The sequence below is a fragment of the Procambarus clarkii genome, chromosome 78 (genome assembly GCF_040958095.1).
Source record: "Procambarus clarkii isolate CNS0578487 chromosome 78, FALCON_Pclarkii_2.0, whole genome shotgun sequence".
In the NCBI taxonomy this organism is placed as follows: Eukaryota; Metazoa; Arthropoda; class Malacostraca; order Decapoda; family Cambaridae; genus Procambarus; species Procambarus clarkii.
The window spans coordinates 20,355,961-20,377,990 of NC_091227.1; the positions used below are offsets into that span (position 1 = coordinate 20,355,961).

At 43.9% G+C, this 22,030-nt stretch overlaps 2 protein-coding genes across 2 annotated transcripts in view; one reads left to right on the forward strand and one right to left on the reverse strand.

Moving 5' to 3' along the window:
- The window catches only part of LOC123746012 (uncharacterized), a 129,770-nt gene that overhangs the window by 26,783 nt on the left and 80,957 nt on the right, over positions 1 to 22,030 (forward strand). The window lies entirely within an intron of this gene.
- LOC123745975 (uncharacterized) lies at positions 9,318 to 15,380 on the reverse strand. Its single transcript, XM_045727082.2, has 3 exons — positions 15,240 to 15,380; positions 12,852 to 13,281; positions 9,318 to 9,658 (listed from the first exon to the last, which is right to left on the reverse strand). The coding sequence occupies exons 1-3, from the start codon at positions 15,250 to 15,252 to the stop codon at positions 9,517 to 9,519; spliced, it is 585 nt and encodes a 194-aa protein (XP_045583038.2). The 5' UTR covers positions 15,253 to 15,380; the 3' UTR covers positions 9,318 to 9,516.

Consider the following 22,030-nt stretch of genomic DNA (forward strand, 5'->3'; position numbering starts at 1 on the left):
CCCTGCGTCACTCCACATACACAAGGTAACTAACTCTATGTTCCGACGCTTGTAATATACCTATCTATCCTTCCATCGTAGCATAACACACCATGGTGTACTTGTAAGTGTAGTGTTAGTGTGGGTGTATATTTATAGTGCAAGTATACTTGGGTACACCTGTCGTAACTGGTTTACGCAGGTATTTAAGTTTTTGGCGCCATTTTCACGGCGCCTGCTTAGAGAAAACTTAGGTCAGGCTTAAATAGGATTAGTTAGGTTAGTGTAGTTATTTAGGCCAAGTTTTATTATGTTAGGCTTAGTTAAGTTCAACTTTGTTAGGGTAGACTTAGTCAGATGTGGTTAACTTCGAATGAGTTTTAAGCAGAAAGATCACAAAACACATGAAGAGTCACAACGTTTATATAATTCTGACCAATATGAGTTTACAGCAGGAGTTCCTGCCTCTCACAATTGCTACACCACTGTTATATCAACCTCTCCTCTTACAAAGAACGTCGCTTTTCACCCGTATGCGTTACATAAGGCCAAAAACTCTTGTACTAAAAAATGGAAGCGGCTGGCGAAAGTGACGTAGTGTCCCGTTTTCTATTTTGGGTCCTCTGGTAGGTTAGGAGAGGACACTTTAAATTGATCGCTTTCTTGACGTTGAAAACCCTTAGGAGGGTGGGCTGGTTATATGGCCTTGGATACCATGGAAGACAAGCAAACTCACAATATATAATATACACAAACTTCGCAATAGCTTTCGACAAATGTGATCATCTTGAGGTTATCTTGAGATGATTTCGGGGCTTAGCGTCCCCTCGACCCTGTCCTCGACTAGGCCTCCTTTTTGTTACACACACCCCCAGGAAGCAGCCCGTAGCAGCTGTCTAACTCCCAGGTACATATTTACTGCTAGGTAACAGGGGCATCCCACAGGGTACTGTGAGTGATCCAGGGTACTGTGAGTGACCCAGGGTACTGTGAGTGAACCAGGGTCACTCTTTGAAGAATACAAGAAAGTAGCTGTCACAATTTCAATAAAGATGAGATCGATAACAAGAACATTGCAAACAAGAGACTCCAAGCTAATGAAGGTACTATTCAAAACGCAAGTACTATCTACAGTGGGATATTGTTGCACATTTAACAACCCCCATTCAAAGCTGCTGGGGAGAAGTTGCTGACCTGGTGAGTGTACAAGGAAATTTTACTGCTGAATCCATTCAAAACAACACCTGAATTATTGGAAACATAGAATCCCCCAAATTGTGCTAAGCGAGAATTTCGTAATTTACCAATATGGAAATATTAGAGGTACAGGTTGCAAGTCTGCACCTTCAAATAATGTCTTACGAGACCTTAGGGGGCCTAACAGAATGTGTAAAATTAAAAAGTAGAAGGCTATGACTAGTGCGACCTAGCACAATACTCACGCCGGGGCGCCGTATCTGGAGACGCCTTCCCGGGCGACCAGGACGCCGACGGCGACAGCGGCGGCCAGGACAACGATAAGCCCCGCCAGCAGCATGGTGACGGCGGTGGCGGCCCCGATGGTCACAGTTTGGGTACCGTTGCTGAATAGGAAGCGTCCAGCCTCCTGCAGGAGCGGGAAGCTCTTGAGGTCATCCATCGGCACCTCGGAGGCGGCCAGGGTCACTCCGGTCAGCAGCATCACGGCGATGATACCTATGTGTGTGTGAGGGAAAGGGAGTGAGGCGAGATAAGAACATAAGAATAAAGGTAACTGCAGAAAGCCTATTGGCCTATACGAGGCAGCTCCTATTTATAACCACCCAATCCCACTCATTTACACGTCCAACCCACGTTTAAAACAATCAAGGAACCCCAATTCCATTGGGTGGTATTACAACCCAGCTTCCAAAAATTGGAACAGAAAAACTTATGACCAGACAGAACATAAGGTTACCGGAAAAGTCAGAAAGTCAATTGCCCCAGACAAGGTAGCTCCTATTTATACCCAACCAAAGTCACTCATATGTATGTTTCACCTACGCTTGAAACACCCTAATAATGCCATGTCTAGCATGATACAGATCTGTTCTAGAGAGAGAGAAGGAGATGAGGTAAAGAAACAAAGACAGGATAACAGAACGTGAGAGAGAGACAGAGAACGAAAGATACAGAGAGAGAGAGAGAGAAGCAACGTTACCATAAATATAAGATCAAAATTTGTACAAAATGTTAAGAGTTGTGAGAATGTCTTGATCAACAAGACCTTCACAGTTACCAGTCAGAGGTGACTGGTAACTGTGGCAAGCCTCAGGTCGTACCAGTAACGGCAGCGTCATCTACACTTCCTTCCCAATTTCTCTTGACAACAAAGCGACATTAATGACACCCATTTTCGATCATTAAAACACTTACGATATTAATTTCAATCGCTCTGTTGCGTCTCCCGTTCGCGATTGTCTGTCACGATGACAGTTAAATCAGTAGAGGAAAATGTAGGCTGGTGTTGTGTGGGTGTTGAGCCCTTTATGTCTGGGCCCAGTACCGTCTCTCTGTTGCAACTCTCCCACTGTCGTCTAGCACGTATTGCACATTCATGCATATGCAACAGATCCTTAAACAGTTCCTGCTCGACTCACATTCGAGAATTCCGGTTGGGCGCGTTTCCTGTCACCTAATGCGTTTGTTCACCTAGCAGTAAAGCGGTACCCAGCTTAAGGTAAAGAGTTAACCAGCTTGTTGCGAGGTTGCATTCTGAGGGGGGGGGGAGAGGTCAGTAGTTCGACCTTGTGACCTTGTGGGGGGGGGGAAGACCTTGGTATAAGTCTAACGTGTACACATACACTGACTGCGTGTCCCCCGACACAATGAGGTATAAATCCATCGTTTACGAGACCTGTTTGATTAGATAAAATATATCATCCGCCTCCAACACAAATGGCCAAACTTGTTAGGCAGTTACATCTGTATATAATTCTGTTAAATCATCAGTTACATCATATATATATAATTACATCTACATCTGCATATAATTCTGTTTGTCAACACATTGTCCAATACACACGAGAGGATATGTACCCTTGGCGGCCATGTTGTGGTGTTGGAGGTGGTGCTGGAGGTGGTGGTGGTGGAGGTGGTGCTGGAGGTGGTGGTGGTGGTGGTGGTGCTGGAGGAGGTGGTGGTGATGCTGGTGGTGGTGGTGGTGGTGGAGGCGGTGGGGTATGGTGCAGGAGGAGGACAGTGCAATGGACTGAGAGAAGTGTCTATGGTCACTGATGAGCACCACCATGGGAGCCGTGTTTATATAGTCATAATTTGCGTCAGCTGGTGACTGAAGCCCACCCCCCCCCCCCTCCCTTGCTCCTGGCTCGAGGGGTAGAGGGTGGATCAGAGGGGAAAGGACACGGAGAAGTTAGATAGGCGCTCACTACTACTAAGGGGAAGGCCAACCACTAAGGCAAGAGGACGACTACTAAAGAAAAACTATCGATGCCCCTGTGGCCACCCCCCTTGGTCTCCAGGGGCAGAGAGTTGAGCATAATAACAAAGGAAGATTAACAAGGGCGACATATGCTAACAACGGGTGGGGGGGTGGGAGGGGTCTCACTTACAGAGAGCACTTTCTTAGGCAGGTGTTAACGAGGCAACAAGGGCCACTCTCTGGCAGGCTGTGTGCTGAAGGTGAGAGTGGCACTCTCTCTCGCAGGCAGTACTGACGATGGCACTGGCTCTGTGCTGAGGGTGACAGTGGAGATAGGTGTACTAGACAACTGACACTGGCAATTCGTGTACTGATACCCGCTATCTGTCCACTAATTACATACTGGTTGCCCAATAGGTGCCCACTACTTATTTGATCGCCTACTGGGTGCCTGCACAATTCTTAAATTTCATCTGTTCTCCAACAGCTGAACTTACCCTTGGGCTTTCCCTGCCTCGTGGAATCCACACAAGTAATCCAATGGTCCAGTGGTTATCCTTTTCCTGGTTGTCCTGCCATCTTAGCTCCCTCACCTGCGAATCGTGTGTCAAAGTTCAGATCTATCTTATTACTTAATGTGTCTATTGAAGGTCTGGCTGACCACCATCTCTTGCTTCTCTGTTTGGCTTAGAGTCTGTGAAGTCTCCACTACTTGCTTGTTTTCGTGTCCTTTGAGGCATGAGGATATATTTCTTGGGTATGATTTAATATGTTTCCCAGTCGGATTGCAATCCTTTATTGTGTCTTCAATGGCATTGCATCCCTTTATTATGTCTTATTGTGTCCCCCAAATGTGTTCGTAAGCCTTTATGGGAAGGGTATACATAAACCTATATGGAAAATGTTGTCAGCTTGACGTATTCTTACTAATGTATATCTGTGTACTCACCTAATTGTGCTTGCGGGGGTTGAGCTTTGGCTCTTTGGTCCCGCCTCAACTGTGTCCTGGTCCTGTGTGTAAGGCAGCGGTTGAAGCAGCAGCAGCAACATTCTTAATACTGTTGGCCCTGGTGGTAACTTGGGGGTTAAACAATGTCAATAGCTCGTTACTGCCTCTGAAGTTACATTATAATCGATATATTTTAAGGGGGTTTAAGTAGTATATATCGTCTCCATCTTCGGAACACCTTTTTTTGGATAACTTGTAAATGATCTTCTGCATAATATTCTAAGGTTTCAAGATCCTTCTCGTTCTGGTAAATTGTTAGCAATATAATGGAGTAAAATTGTTAAGTATGCTCTATCTTACGTAGTTATTATAAATATTGAAATGTAGTTATCGTTCGGGCTGTTTAGTTACTTTTTTAAAGAAAGTACAGCAGCTTTCTCAAAGAAACTTTCAGAGCTGGGAAGCATCTTTGTGTCTCTGATGAGAGCGGTTCCAGCAGCCCTAGCAGCGACCTGCCGCACCTGTCATGGAGAGAAGAGGGAAACCGCACCGAGCATCCAGTAGTTTGTGGGAAAGAAAGTTGTGTGTAAAGTGTCCCCATATGCACTACTACCGCGGTGGTCAGGCGGTGTTGAGGTAGTGGCGTGCCGGCGGCCATACTGGGTGCTGGGACTCACTTTACTTATTTTTGGAGATTGATCGATGAAGATTAAGCCACCCAAAAGGTGGCACGGGCATGAATAGCCCGTAAGTGGTGGCCCTTTTGAGCCATTACCAGTATCAAGAGCTGATACTGGAGATCTGTGGAGGTGCAACTGCACCCTGCGTGACGGGAGATGTCTCCCGTGTTACTGGTGGCTGTATTTTTGGAGTCGTTAAATTGATATATATAGTCGTACTGGTTTAAAGTTTTCTCCTAATAATTACTTTCTCTCACCTAACTTTAAAAAGTAGAGAGACGTGAATAATACTGTGACTGATACTACTACTACCCACCACCACTACTACTACTAATAATATAATTATATTTTGTATAATCTCCTTATACAAAATAGAGAGGATGAGATGAGGGCGGTTACTGAGCAGTAGTAGGCATCCTATAGTACTCGCGTAGTTATAAAGCCTGTAATGACACGCAGGATTTCGGGGGTAACTTAAGATATTGTGTACAGTTCTTAGTTGTAGGGTTATAATACGGATTAAGATGTCTGGTAACATATACATAAATGATTAGAGAATAACTGAGAGAAACACGGAAATAAGGAGGGAGAGAGAGAGAGGCAAAATTAATTTAGCTCAGCAAGTTAGTGTTCTTCAGCTAGTAACATAGTTTAATATGTATAGCAACACTAGTTTCGAGCCCGACCACAAGTACAGTCTGTAAGATGAGCAAATAGCATATCTAGTTTCATATATGTATAGATCTATATACATTTATACGTCTCTATACATAGAGGTGTATAGAAGTTCACTCAGCAGTGAATGTGTACCTGGTTGTTAAACGATTACACATTACCGGGACGACCGGTAAAATACGACCTGATCGTATCCCGGGTCGTATTTTTCCCCGGAATAAGACGGGTCGTATTCCGGGGAAAAATTAGGATTAATGACCTGCCCGAAACGCTATGCGTGCTAATGGTTTTACAAGAATTTAAGACCTCTTGTATATATACATAAAAAAATAAATAAACTATGTATAACAGGTCTCTCACCCTGTCCACGGAGGACAGAAGAAAATGTATATAATATGGTTAGCATTGTAAATGTGTGGCCACATCTGTGGTTGAAAATAATATAACAATTTAGTAGCTACATTTAGCAAATTGGGTATATTTGACTAAAATTTCTGGTAATAGATTATTTTGAGTGAAATATGAACACATTTCTTGAATGTTTGTTATAGATCTACTCCATCCCACATTGTGACGGAGGCTGTGAGAATAATTTTGCTGACACAGTTTACATTTGGTCAGGTCTACATCAGCAGGTAATGCAAATTCCCAGAAATGCTTATAAACGAGTTTTAAGTCGAGCAGTAGTAATATCTATAGGAGTCTGCTGATGTTATTGGCTGCTCCAAAGATGTGTGGCTATTCCTTCTTCTCCTGTCTTATCCTTAATCCTTATCCTGACTCCTTCCCAGTGCTATATAGTCGTAATGGCTTGGCGCTTTCACTTGGATAGTTTCCTTGTTTCCTTCCTTTCTTCTTGCATGATAGTATCTTCTTGAGGTTATCTTGAGATGATTTCGGGACTTTTTAGTGTCCCCGCGGCCCGGTCCTCGACCAGGCCTCCACCCCCAGGAAGCAGCCCGTGACAGCTGACTAACACCCAGGTACCTATTTTACTGTAGTATGGTGATAGATGGAATTGTTAGTGTCGATTTCACTTTTCCTCGGATCTACAAGGTTTTGTTGAAGTTCTTAATGCATTATTGTTCTCAGACTGCTTAATAGGGAAGGCAAGATGATAGTCAAATCCTTCTTTGACGGCAGTTTTTTTTTTGCCAAATCATCAGCTCTATCATGCATTCGGAGGTCAACATGTGAGATGTTATCTTTTAAATCTCTTTATATTTTATTTTATTGGTAGATTCTCATTGCATCTCAAAATGTTCGTCTTGTGTGTATGTGTCGGATCCCCTCATCGTTTGGATAAAGAAACCGAATTTAGTCTTTCAGTGTAAATATGATTTCAGAGGACATGATAATTTAACGTTTCATTTTATTTAAGCCAAATGCTAAGATTAAAATCTTTATAAGTCAGTATTTGACTTTAGTCTACTGGAAAATGGTAGAAAGCTACGACTCGATGCGAGCTTCGTCCATCCCAGTGCGTAGTGTAAAAACCCACAATATATATGTATATAATATTAAATTGAGAACAATTTTCTCTTATACCGTGTGAGCCATCGTGGCAGTTGGTCTTCTGTGAATCTTCCCTCGAGCAGTTTACGAGCTCGTAAGTGCTACGAGATCATTCTCGGTTTCAGGGGCCAGATTCACGAAAGCACTTACGCAAGCAGTTACGAACCTGTACATCTTTTCTCAATTTTTGGCGGGTTTGTTTCCAATTATTAAACAGTTAATGAGCTCCGAAGCACCACCAGGAGGCTGTTTATAACAATAACAACAGTTGATTGGGAAGTTTTCATGCTTGTAAACTGTTTAATAAATGTAGCCAAAGCCGTCAAAGATTGAGGAAAGATGTACAGGTTTATAGGTGCTTGCGTAAGTGCTTTCGTGAATCTGGCCCCAGATTGTTATTGTTACTTTACGATCTCGTTGGGTAGCCACTCCTTCCTGCCCTCTGCCCCTACCAGGGCGGGAACTTGGCACCTGGATGTAAAGTGATTAGCAGATCGTGTTCTAGGGGTAAAATGACGTCTCAAGACTAACCCTCCAAATATTAGGAAAAAAAAAATCTTATCTTGAACAATAGTAAAGTTACTTAACGTTCTTTTATGTATATTCATATACATAAATATTTACTCATACATACTAAGCTTAATACATAACACATGTATATCTTCATACACATTCGTAGGTGTATTGAAACAATAGACAAAAAATAACAACAATTTAATTTTTAAATATATAACATTAGTATCCTGTACAACAACACCAGATATAAATACATTTTTCTTAATTGTATAATTGTGAAATATTGTGTAATGATTTGTAAGAATAATGGTTGTATAAATAACGGATATTGAAGTCGTGGTTGTAAAAGTCGTGGTTGTAAAAGTCATGGTTGTAAAAGTCATGGTTGTAAAAGTCGTGGTTGTAAAAGTCGTGGTTGTAAAAGTCGTGGTTGTAACAGTCGTGGTTGTAGAAGTCGTGGTTGTAAAAGTCATGGTTGTAACAGTCATGGTTGTAAAAGTCGTGGTTGTAACAGTCGTGGTTGTAGAAGTCGTGGTTGTAAAAGTCGTGGATGTAAAAGTCGTGGATGTAAAAGTCGTGATTGTAAAAGTCGTGGTTGTAAAAGTCGTGGTTGTAAAAGTCGTGGTTGTAACAGTCGTGGTTGTAACAGTCGTGGTTGTAGAAGTCGTGGTTGTAAAAGTCGTGGTTGTAAAAGTCGTGGTTGTAACAGTCGTGGTTGTAACAGTCGTGGTTGTAACAGTCGTGGTTGTAACAGTCGTGGTTGTAGAAGTCGTGGTTGTAAAAGTCGTGGTTGTAAAAGTCGTGGTTGTAAAAGTCGTGGTTGTAAAAGTCGTGGTTGTAAAAGTCGTGGTTGTAAAAGTCGTGGTTGTAAAAGTCGTGGTTGTAAATGTCGTGGTTGTAAAAGTCGTGGTTGTAACAGTCGTGGTTGTAGAAGTCGTGGTTGTAGAAGTCGTGGTTGTAGAAGTCGTGGTTGTAAAAGTCGTGGTTGTAAAAGTCGTGGTTGTAAAAGTCGTGGTTGTAAAAGTCGTGGTTGTAAAAGTCGTGGTTGTAAAAGTCGTGGTTGTAAAAGTCGTGGTTGTAAAAGTCGTGGTTGTAAAAGTCGTGGTTGTAGCAGTCATGGTTGCAGAAGTTGTGGTGGCACCAGTTATGGTTGTAGAAGTCATGGTTGTAGAAGTCATGGTTGTAGAAGTCATGGTTGTTGAAGTCATGGTTATAGCAGTCATGGTTATAGCAGTCATGGTTGTAGAAGTCATGGTTGTAGAAGTCATGGTTGTAGCAGTCATGGTTATAGACGTAATGGTTGTAAAGGTTATGACTGTAGAAGTCCTAACTATACACATCATGGTTGTAAAAGGTCAGCGTTACAGGTCATGGTTATGGAGGCCATTGTTAAAATGGTTGTAGAGGTCTGAGTCTCAGATCCCATGGTTGTAGCCGTCGTAGAGAGAGAGAGAGAGAGAGAGAGAGAGAGAGAGAGAGAGAGAGGGAGAGAGACATAGAGACAGGGAAAGACAAAGACAGAGACAGAGAGAGGCAGACTGAGACATAGAGATACAAAGAGCCAGCAGATAGAGAGAGAGAGAGAGAGAGAGAGAGAGAGAGAGAGAGAGAGAGAGAGAGAGAGAGAGAGAGAGAGAGAGAGAGAGAGAGAGAGAGAGAGACAGACAGAGACAGAGACAGAGAGAGAGAGGACAGACAAAGAAAGACAAAACCAGATAGAGAGTGACTGACTGAGACATAGAGATACAAAGAGCCAGCAGACAGAGACAGAGCGAGACACAGAGACACAGAGAGAGAAAGGGTCACTGGTACTTCGCGAGGCCGTCCTGCAGGGACCTGTAGGCGGTGTAGGTGTTGTGGTCGTAGTCTGCAGGCGTATACTTCCCAGAGATCCTGCTGCCGGAGCCGGACCCCGTCGTGACATAGTCCGAGACGTCTGAGTATCTGTGTGCGCACGTGGAGGGAGTGGATGGAGGGACGGAGGGAGTGGATGAAGGGGGCGGAGGGAGTGGATGAAGAGGGCGGAGGAGGGAGGGATAGAAGAGCGGATTTAGTCTCGTCTGGGCATGGATGATCTATGGAAAAATAATTTACAATAGATGCCTAAGTACTGTGGAAATATTTACAACACAGATACTATTTACAATAGACACGTCAGCATTGATGATATTTACAATAGACGCCTGAGCAGTCTACTATTTACAATAGACGCCTGAGCACTCTACTGTTTACAATAGACGCCTGAGCACTCTACTGTTTACAATAGACGCCTGAGCACTCTACTATTTGCAATAGACGCCTGAGCACTCTACTATTTACAATAGACGCCTGAGCACTCTACTGTTTACAATAGACGCCTGAGCACTCTACTGTTTACAATAGACGCCTGAGCACTCTACTGTTTACAATAGACGCCTGAGCACTCTACTGTTTACAATAGACGCCTGAGCACTCTACTATTTACAATAGACGCCTGAGCACTCTACTATTTACAATAGACGCCTGAGCACTCTACTATTTACAATAGACGCCTGAGCACTCTACTATTTACAATAGACGCCTGAGCACTCTACTATTTACAATAGACGCCTGAGCACTCTACTATTTACAATAGACGCCTGAGCACTCTACTATTTACAATAGACGCCTGAGCACTCTACTATTTACAATAGATGTCGCAGTACTATAATAATATTTACACTGTACTAAAATATTGTACAACAAATACTAAAGTACTATGAAAGCCGTGCAAAACATTTACAACACTTACACCAAAGCCACTAAGGTCTATTTGCAACATTTACACCAAAGCCACTAAGGTCTATTTGCAACATTTACACCAAAGCCACTACGGTCTATTTGCAACATTTACACCAAAGCCACTACGGTCTATTTGCAACATTTACACCAAAGCCACTAAGGTCTATTTGCAACATTTACACCAAAGCCACTACGGTCTATTTGCAACATTTACACCAAAGCCACTTTGGTCTATTTACAACATTTACACCAAAGCCACTACGGTCTATTTGCAACATTTACACCAAAGCCACTACGGTCTATTTGCAACATTTACACCAAAGCCACTACGGTCTATTTGCAACATTTACACCAAAGCCACTAAGGTCTATTTGCAACATTTACACCAAAGCCACTACGGTCTATTTGCAACATTTACACCAAAGCCACTAAGGTCTATTTGCAACATTTACACCAAAGCCACTACGGTCTATTTGCAACATTTACACCAAAGCCACTAAGGTCTATTTGCAACATTTACACCAAAGCCACTAAGGTCTATTTGCAACATTTACACCAAAGCCACTAAGGTCTATTTGCAACATTTACACCAAAGCCACTAAGGTCTATTTGCAACATTTACACCAAAGCCACTATGGTTTATTTACAACATTTACACCAAAGCCACTAAGGTCTATTTACAACATTTACACCAAAGCCACTAAGGTCTATTTGCAACATTTACACCAAAGCCACTAAGGTCTATTTGCAACATTTACACCAAAGCCACTAAGGTCTATTTGCAACACTTACAACGCGAGCTATCCGCGAGGCTCACAATGTATGTGTGTACATTCACCTAGTTGTCCTTACGGGGGTTGAGCTCTGGCTCTTTGGTCCCGCCTCTCAACTGTCAATCAACTGGTGTACAGATTCCTGAGCCTACTGGGCTCTATCATATCTACATTTGAAACTGTGTATGGAGTCAGCCTCCACCACATCACTTCCTAATGCATTCCATCTGTTAACTACTCTGACACTGTAAAAAATCTTTCTAATGTCTCTGTGGCTCATTTGGGTACTAGGTTTCCACCTGTGTCCCCTTGTTCGTGTTCCACCCGTGTTAAATAGTTTGTCTTTATCTACCCTGTCAATTCCCCTGAAAATTTTGTTGGTGGTTATCATGTCTTCTCTTACTCTTCTGTCTTCCAGGGACGTGAGGTTTAGCTCCCGTAGCCTTTCCTCGTAGCTCATTCCTCTCTGTTCAGGGACTAGTCTGGCGGCATCCCTCTGAATCTTCTGAGTGAATAAATGAATGAATCCTCTGAATGTGTGTGTGTGTTTTACCTAAGTTTAGTTACAGGATGAGAGCTACGCTCGTGGTGTCCCGTCTTCCCAACACTCTTTGTCATATAACTCTCATGGTGTTGGGTTCATGGTGTGTGTGTGTGTGTGTGTGTGTGTGTGTGTGTGTGTGTGTGTGTGTGTGTGTGTGTGTGTGTGTGTGTGTGTGTGTGTGTGTGCTGTGTTATCCTGTTGTGGTGTGCTCCAAAGAACACAAGACAACACCGGGAGCTGTTGACCTCAACACTGTCACAAGCAAAACCTACCAGACCCAGACCCAGCCATGTTGAGTCACACGTCAAAGGCCTCTGCAGTAGCAACACGTCCAGCCTGACTCTTAAGACAAACCATGCTTAAGACAAATCATTCTTAAGACAAACCATGCTTAAGACAAACCATGCTTGAGACAAACCATGCTTGAGACAAACCATGCTTGAGACAAACCATGCTTGAGACAAACCATGCTTAAGACAAACCATGCTCGAGACAAACCATGCTTGAGACAAACCATGCTTAAGACAAACCATGCTTCACGTGCCATAAGTATAGGAAGGAACAAGAAGAAGAGCTTGGCCGGGGCTGGAGAGAATAAGCATTATCTATAATAAGAGTTTGACTGCATGCAAGAGCCAGAAAAGGGCACAGTGCTGAAGAGAGAGCAGCGGACCCAGGCAGGGGCCAAGCAGCACAATTCCCGGGACCCTCGATGTTTTATATTTCTCCCAGAAGACTTTCGGACACAGGGCAGACGCCCCCCCCCCCTCTCTCTCTCTCTTTCTCTCTCTCTCTCTCTCTCTCTCTCTCTCTCTCTCTCTCTCTCTCTCTCTCTCTCTCTCTCTCTCTCTCTCTCTCTCTCTCTCTCTCTCTCTCTCTCGTTCACAACACGCAGTAGGTTAAGACAATGATGCAAGGTGGCATGCAAGACCAGCGGTGCTTCCACAAACTCTTCACTACTCCTGCTGCTAAACTGGCGACGTCAACAAAGCAGCATGCACTTACATGACCATCATAACAGCAGGAGGCAGCAGCTCTCGCACCTAACATATTCACTCACCTTCTGATGGCCGCGAGGAACCCTATACCGGGCCCGCTGACCATGAAGGTGATGAGGGCCCCCACCAGCACGAAGGGCATGAAGGAGGCGAAGATCTCGGCGAAGTTGACGGAGACGGTGAGGTTATTGAAGTTGGGGAAGGACATGAGGGTTGCCCCGGCGGAGGAGGAGGTGCCGGTGAAGAGTCTCTCACTCGGCGTCCCCTCAGATGCCTGCCCCGCACTTCCCTCGCCCGCCTCCGTCTCTCCTGCCTTGGTGAACTGTTTGTCCCGGATGTTGTTATAGTCAACGATGTCTTCCATGTGTGGTGCTGCTGGTGCTGCTGCTGCTGCTGCTGGTGGCGGTGCCGGTGCTGGCTTTAATGTGGTCTGGATTCTGGCAACTGCTCGGCCTGTCGACACGGATGCCAGAAACATGACAACTGCTATGTCTGCCAATGAAACAAGGTGAGGTTAGTATACACTCTCTCTCTCATTTATTGTATTGCACAACATTGACAAATCATCAGAGGAGGTAATGAAGGTGCCAGAGGATCTATAGACATAGATCTATAGATCTAGGAGGTGGCCAAGTCCCCCCCCCTAAGGATATTAAAGATGGCCGCTCAGACTGCGACCAAACTTCCTACCGTTATCTGCAGTACTTCACCCCTAGAGTACAACGGTCATGGGGACCAAACCACACATCTGATGATGGAGAAGCGACGACGTTTCGGACCGTCCTGGACCATTATCAAGTGAGATGACTTAATGGTCCAGGACAGACCGAAACGTAGTCTCTGCATCTTATAATGTGGGGTTTGGTCACTATATCTTCAGCTATGTTATGGTGACTCATCGTCTACAGCTGTCATTATAAGCCTGAATGGTCCCCAGGCATACATGCAACTGAAAACTCACACCCCAGAAGTGACTCGAACCCATACTGCCAGGAGCACTATGCAACTGGTGTACAGGGCACCTTGTCCACTCGACCATCACGACCGGACAAAAGCTGATGGTAGCCGAGGCTATTTGCCCATCAGCCCACCGGCACTCTGATGGTAATCTTGGGCATAGTATTTTATCAAATCAAGGTGTGCCCCGAAGAATGAGGTGGTCGACTGAAAGGTGGTGTCCAGGAGCCGAAGCTCAATCTTGAAGCAGCAACAGCTGAATACACGTGCAGGCAGACGAGGTAACCCCCAGCTACAGGAAGTGCGAGATTAAACACACTCAAGGCAGCACAAGAAACCATGTCTTCACCAAACGAGTTGTGTAGTCGGACCGTGTGAGACCCCCAGCACAACTCCTCTACACCACTCAAGGAGTAGATACGGAAATATTACACAGGAGAGATATGATAACGACGTACATAATACTCTGGGGTGTCCTCAAGAACAGAACATAAACAATATGAGAGAAGTACGATTGAAAACATATATGAACCTTAGTATTGAGTGGAGTGACGGACACACACACATACATATACTGTATGTGTGTGTGTGTACTCACCTAGTTGTGTTTGCGGGGGTTGAGCTCTGGCTCTTTGGTCCCGCCTCTCAACTGTCAATCAACTGGTGTATAGATTCCTGAGCCTACTGGGCTCTATCATATCTACATTTGAAACTGTGTATGGAGTCAGCCTCCACCACATCACTGCCTAAAGCATTCCATCTGTTAACTACTCTGACACTGAAAAAGTTCTTTCTAACGTCCCAAATGAGCCACAGGGACGTTAGAAAGAACTTTTTTTTCAGTGTCAGAGTAGTTAACAGATGGAATGCATTAGACAGTGATGTGGTGGAGGCTGACTCCATACTCAGTTTCAAATGTAGATATGATAGAGCCCAGTAGGCTCAGAAATCTGTACACCAGTTGATTGACAGTTGAGAGGCGGGACCAAAGAGCCAGAGCTCAACCCCCGCAAACACAAATAGGTGAGTACACACACACACACACACACACACACACACACACACACACACACACACACACACACACACACACACACACACACACACAAGTCGGCCAACGAGACGAAACGTTGAGTGCGAAAGGGGCGTTGGTCTAGGCTTAGTCCTCTGATGGCATCTGGTAGACTCTTAAATCCCTCTCCTGGTAACTTGACTCACAGTCATACACGCACATGTAGTTACTTGACTGTATTCACACCACCTGGTAACTTGACAGACATACACACACACATGTGATAACTTGACAGCATACACGTACATGAGGTAACTTGACAGTATTCACGCACACCTTGACAGTCATACACGAACATGTGGTAACGTGATTCACAAATCATGCACGCACACTTAACACGTATTTTCATCACTATTCATCTCAGGCGAATATTTGTAAACGTTTGATGATCTCTCACTAACAATACCCTGGTTGTCCTTACCACGGGCGTGCATGATTAGTGGTTGGCTTGGGCGTGGGTGGAGGTGGGCGTGGGTGGAGGTGGGCGTGGATATGAAAATACGAGGCGTCGAGCAGCGTGTGTAAAGACACAAGGCAGGTGCAGCACGACACAACAGCCTCCCCCAACACCAAGCGCAGCACTGACTGATCCATTGCCTGCCCCCTGCTTTATGTAAGGCTCAGCCAGTCGTGCCCCGACTCTCCATTACCTACACCCCCCCCCCTCCTCCTCCTCCTCCTCCTTCATTCTTCACCAATTGCCTCGTTTCTCATGCCCTCCCTGTTTTCGAGGTCAGAGCCTGGGTCAGCCACTCGACTTTCTCCACATTTGGCTCTCTTCCTCTCTGTTTCATTGCTTCCTTCCTTCTTCCGTTTTCTCCTTGTAATTTCTTTTCTTCACAACTATTAGCATGTTTGTCTCTGTCTTCACACTTTTTACTCCTGATTGTTTTCAGTCTTTTATCTCTCTCTCTCTCTCTCTCTCTCTCTCTCTCTCTCTCTCTCTCTCTCTCTCTCTCTCTCTCTCTCTGAGAGGGGCTGAACTCCAGGCGTCGCTCCCTGGAGTTCTGTTGCTCATATTTTGACATTCGTTGCTTGAGGCCTCGTCACAGTCTGGGGCTGTGATGTGACATTGATCCTTACATCTCTCTCAAGGCAACGAATGTCCTCAAGATAACGAACCACCTCTGTGTAGCGGAACACCTCAAGGCACCGAACCTCCACAAGGTAACCTCGAGAAACAGAATGTGGATTCTTCGAATTTTGAAACATTACTGAATGTTGATTCCAATAATCAACATTCAGATGAATTCGACTTTGAGCACACAGTTGTCCGACGGTCCTACATTGACCCCGAGGGAAGACAGCAGACCTGGCGGACAATTAGAAGCTGTATTCAGACATCAATCACCTCACCATAGCCTCCGGCGCTGCCTACAATATGATAACCAAACAATATACCAGAAGATGGAGAGACGACGACCTTTCAGCCCGTCCTGGATCATTATCAAGTCGATTGTCAAGTCACCGAAACGTCGGACAGAAACGTCGTTGTCTCTCCATCTTCTGGTGTGTGTTGGTCATCATATCTTCAGCCACCTTATTGTGACTCAACGTCTGCTGCCTACGATTAAGGAGGTTAGGGGAACCATAGAGTGGTTTTCTCCACTCTATGTGGAGAGAACTTCTCTCTTGAACTCTCACAAGTCAAATCTGGCCTCGGGCCGGGCTTGGGGAGTAGAAGAACTCCCAGAACCCCATCAACCAGTGACGTGACCACACTTATAAATACATATGTTACTATATGTAAGCTTAGTATACGTGTGTTTTCTGTGTATGACGTATATTCCCGAAGATGTCACATTGTTGTCGAAACGTCGAGCAATAAAATGGAAAGATTAAGTGATCTAGTGTTTCTTCATCCTCCAGATGGTAGAAGATATTTGTGTAGAAGGGAAAATATCCGAAAGAAAATTAATAATAGTCACAATGCTGTTGTGTTTAATGACATATATATATATATATATATATATATATATATATATATATATATATATATATATATATATATATATATATATATATATATATATATCGTTGAAAACGACAGAAAGTTTTAAATTTATGATTCTGGCACGAATTTTCTTGATATTCCTTATGTTTTTCTTCACTGGGGCAGGAAGATTAAAAATTTATTTTCAAAAGTTAATTTTTACTTTGTCACACCTCACATTCTCGAAGACAAATTCTACTGTGTTGTTGTTGTTGTTTTAGATTCAGCTACTCGGAACAAAAAGTTCAATGTAGCACGGACTATGGTGACCCCGTTGTGGACTTACCTGGCACAGGAGGTAGGCAAGTAGCACGGGCTATGGTGAGCCCGTAGTGTACTTACCTGGCACAAGAACGGTGCTGTGTTCCACTGTGCTAAGCACCTGGTTATATCTTCTTATGCCGAGGTGGTTAGGTGACATATGGATGAATAACATTACATGTGGGATATTAATAAGTTATTAAATGTATCAACATAGAGTGTGACATGTTGACAGCTTATGTTCTTCAGGCTGCTTCTGTTCCTGTTGCAGGGTCATTCGGTCCTGTTTCTGCGTTGGCTCGGGGTCTTGAAGTGGGTAGAGTGTAATTGTGTATTAACTGGTTATTGATTACTGGTCTAGATATCTTGATATGCAACGCTTCACTGATCTTCTATTGTCATTGTATCTATCAATTATTTCAGTGTTGCTTGTCAAAGCTTCCTGCTCCAGAGAAGAAAAACATAAGGAATATCGAGAAAATTCGTGCTAGAATCATAAATTTAAAACTTTCTGTTGTTTTCAACGAAATATGTTTAAAAGAAATACTGCTACTAAAATATACTAATATATATACATATGAAAATCAATTTGAGGCAATAGAGTGGCTTGGACGCCTGCCTTAACCGCTCGGCCAAGGTGGTACAAAGTTAACCAACCCAGAACCCCACTGAGTTGTCTGGGAGCTTCTGAAGCCCCTAAACAGGGGGCCAATTTAGGTTTCATAGCCAACCTGACCACACTCGGGCCCACGGCAATGACGCTCACACTCTTACGCCCCAGTCAGATCACTGGGACGTGATATATCAGTGACAATCATTCTGAGGCAATGGAGTGACTCTGATGCCTGCTTTAACAGGAACTTCCCAGAGAACTCTTGTGACGTTTGAATGTGTGTGTGTGTGTGTGTGTGTGTGTGTGTGTGTGTGTGTGTGTGTGTGTGTGTGTTTGTGTACTCACCTAGTTGTACTCACCTAGTTGTGTTTGCGGGGGTTGAGCTCTGGCTCTTTGGTCCCGCCTCTGTGTGTGTGTGTGTGTGCGCGTTCGTGCATTAAAACTCCATATTACAGGTTGTGACTGGAACATGGGGGCCAAGCATATTCTCCTTTCTCTAGGTATCTGGATCACGTCCACAGAAGGGGCGCGCACTCTCCGTGCTGAGGGCCTGTACCTTTACATCTGGTTTGCCAATATTGACGGAATTTCCGCGAGAACCAGCTACAAGGTCTGTGAAACACGCCCTGATGTTGTAGCAGTAAGTAGCACATAAATAACAGTGCTACTTACACACAAGCAAGGTGTCCCGGAGGCTCCTCAATCATTATAAAGCATATGGACGGAAATATAAAGAAGTGCAAGTGAGGAAGTCTAAACTTACAGACTTTGTGGCAGAAGTTTACGAGGTAAAGTGGCAGTGGCCGCGGCAGTCAGCAGCCCACCGGAGAACACCAGAACACCCAGACAAGAAAATATAGCAAGTAAAAAAAGGCATAATGAGCATGATACCAGGCGCAGGAGCAGCAGCAAGTGGTCGCAGAATGAGGGCAACACTGTAGCCGTCACACAGTGGACCTGATATAAACAGATCAAGGTCGGCGAAAGTTGCAGAAGGGAACTTCCTAATACAATATACCATGTTAGAATAAATACATGCTGTGGGAGGGGGCGAGGGGCGACCATCCAGGCCATTTGCCTCCCCCTCCCCCTCCCAGTGACACGCTTCTGGTCGACGTTGGTGAGAAAGAAGCCTGTGCTTAGGCTTGTGTTGACCCCCCCCCCCTCTCTACGTCCCTAGGATGCAGCCCACATTATAATTATCTAGCAACAGGGTATCTATCTTACTGGTAGGTGAACAGAGCCATCAGATGATATGAAACGTGCCCAACTGTTTCTGTCTTGCCCGGGTACTGAACCAGGATTGTCAGTTGCAGGTTCCATTTGACGGACAGTGATATAATAAACCCAAAATATCCACTAGGTCGCCCCATAAGTGTACAGATTGAAGCTAATATTAAGGATAGGAAAGCTGAGGATGAAGAAGGCATGAAGGACTTCAGAAGACATGAAGGAAGGACTTTAGAAGGCATGAAAGAAGGACTTTAGAAGGCATGAAAGAAGGACTTTAGAAGGCATGAAAGAAGGACTTTAGAAGGCATGAAGGAGGTCCGGGTGAGGAATGATGTGCTTCCCTCCTTCCCGACCCACGACGCGGCCTGCTGGACTCTTGACTCGTTTGTTGTTGTTTAGAAACAGCTTCTCGGAACAAAAGTTCGAAGTAGTAAGCTCGTCGGGACTGTGGCGTCCAGAAATATTCAGAAGAAAGCTCAACCATCGAACAACTCCACGAACAATCCTAAAATGTGGAATATTTTGGAACATATTCTCCCACAGGTTAAGACTGATGATGTGGTTTAGGTAATATACTAACCCGTGGGAGGGAGTCGTTGGAGCCCCTTTCTTTGTTTGTTGACAAAAGTGGGACTCCCTTGGCAAATTACCGTTTTCAGATGTTTCGGGGTTCATTTTTGGTAATGTCATGACACGGTGACAAGGAATGTTGCTTTGGATCTTCTCTTGAGTCAGACCTTTGTTTAGGTCTGTAGTTTAACAGTGAGGCAGATGCTATTAAGGGTCAATTCATGAAAATCTATTATCTAAGGGCAATTTATGATCAAGTGCTGCTCTTGATGAACAGGTCAATCCCGAAACCGAGTATAGAAATGCCATACTGCGTTGAATTCCTTACTGCGTCGAGCTCGAATGCATTTCCCATCATTAATAGAATAGTAGCAACTAAAAGGCGGGGCCCAGAAACTGACATACCTCCTCTGTGCATTCAGGTGTACAAATGGTTTGATGGCCAGATGTGCAGCATCCGGGAGAGATGCTGCATGGCAGGTATGTATTTGGTGGGATGTTACCTTTTTTGTTAGGCTATCTCTTCTGAAGAGCGCTCGCTCGCGAGGCTTCACACACCAACCAATCCTAATGTTTGAACTACAACTATATTTACATATTGAAAAGTTCGGTTTGGAACTAAATCATTTATGAAAAAATACGATGTTGCAAAAAAGAAAAAAGTGAATACAAAAATATTAAAATGTTGCAAAATTGAAATTAAAAACAACTTAATTCAATCTAGGCATAACCAAGCCTAACCTAACCTAATATTAAATATAACCAAGCCTACCCTAACCTAATCTAGGCATAACCAAGTATACCTAATCTTGGCATAACCAAGTATACCTAATCTATTCTAAGTACAACCTAGCCTAACCTAACTTAATTTGAATATAACCAGACCTAGCTTAACCAAACCTAATCTAGCCTAACCTTGGCCCAGAAGGAATATATTAGGTTATCTTAGGCAAAAGGATGCTAGATTCTTTCCTATTATCTAAGTCCGTTTTTATACAAATTGGATTCTTTCCAAAACGGATAAAATTAATGTATAATATATGAATATATAATAAAGTATTATTAATATATATTACATTAATATTAATATGTAAAATAAATATATTATTAATAAATATTAATATGTATTAATGTATTATATTAAAATATAATGTAAATATATGCATATGTAATTAATATGTATCTCAGAAACTTATGAGTTCCTTATTTGTGAGATTTCATATTTTTGAGACCTCGAAGCTCCGTCAATGACATATTAACCTGTGGATATTACTGAGCAACTGTTTACATTCCTTAGGCCCGCCTGAATCTCCAGTTACTGCATGAAGCCTCTGATTTTGTCTTAACTGGGAATGATCTATCATCATTCCCATGTATGCTCTACAATGTTGTGTGGTCGTGTGGTCATCAGATAACCTGATAATGGATGGACCGAAACGTCTCCTCATCTTCTGGTGTGGGGTTTGGTCATCATATTCTCAGCCACTTTATTTTGCCCGAAACGCTGTGCGTCTTAGTGGGTTTAGGTATAGTATGTACTAGCTATATCTAGAAATCTAACATTCTGTTTGTAACTCATCTTGTATGTATGTACTTTTACCTGAATAAACGTTTTATTTTTATTGTTATTTTATTGTGACTCGTCGTGTGCTTCTGAAACGTTGTTTTTATATCCAATAGTTTCTCATCCAGCCAATATGTGACAGGCAGCCAACATGAGACAGGCAGGCAACATGAGACAGGCAGCCAACATGAGACAGGGAGCCAAAATAAGGGAGGGCAGCCAAGAGGAAGCAGGCAGCCAGCAGGGCAGGAGGTACTGGAAAGCAGCCTAGCAAAGCTGCTGCTGCTGCTGCTGCTGCCAGCGGGCCTTGGAGCGGTAGAACACCATCTCTTAAGGTCTTCACCTCATCCGTTACTGATGCTGCTTTCTCCTCCTCCTTCCCATCTCTTTATCTCACTCCCTCCACTTGTCTTCTTCCGGTACTGCTTCCAGCTTGGGCACTGTGGCAATTACTCTTGAACGCCGAGTTCTCTCTCACACGCTGTTCGGCGTCTGGTTTAGCACCGGCTCGATATCATCGCGGGAGCGGTTACGTCTCCCAGGTTTTGTAAATGACCGCGAAATTGTATGTGTAGGAAATACACACACACACACACCGGACGAAAATCACACATTACACGAAAGAGCAAGGAATGAGTACATAGATACTCGGAGGGAGACGCAGAAGCAGTACTGGAAGGGCTCAACATCCAAGACAGTCCCAACATAAACATCTCTACTCCTGTAGTCCATATTCTTCGTCTTCGTCCCCCTCAGATGGCGGTAACGGAAGGATCTCGCAGATGAGGATAGGGAAAGTTTCACTCATTTGGAGTTAAGACAAATTCTTGTAATAAAGTTTCATTGAAAGTTTCTAGCACACATTACACATATATGGGTCTTTGGGTCTCCGTGGCGAGGTTGGCGTCGCTCGTGCCATGACCCTCCCGTGACGTGTCTACGGGTCAGGAAAGGTCAGGAAAGCTATGAAAAGCTTTA

Coding starts and splice junctions, on each gene's coding strand:
- LOC123745975 (XM_045727082.2), bottom strand. Junction 9,659..12,851: donor TTCCTCGCGGCCATCAGAAG/GTGAGTGAATAT, acceptor GTGCGCACACAG/ATACTCAGACGTCTCGGACT.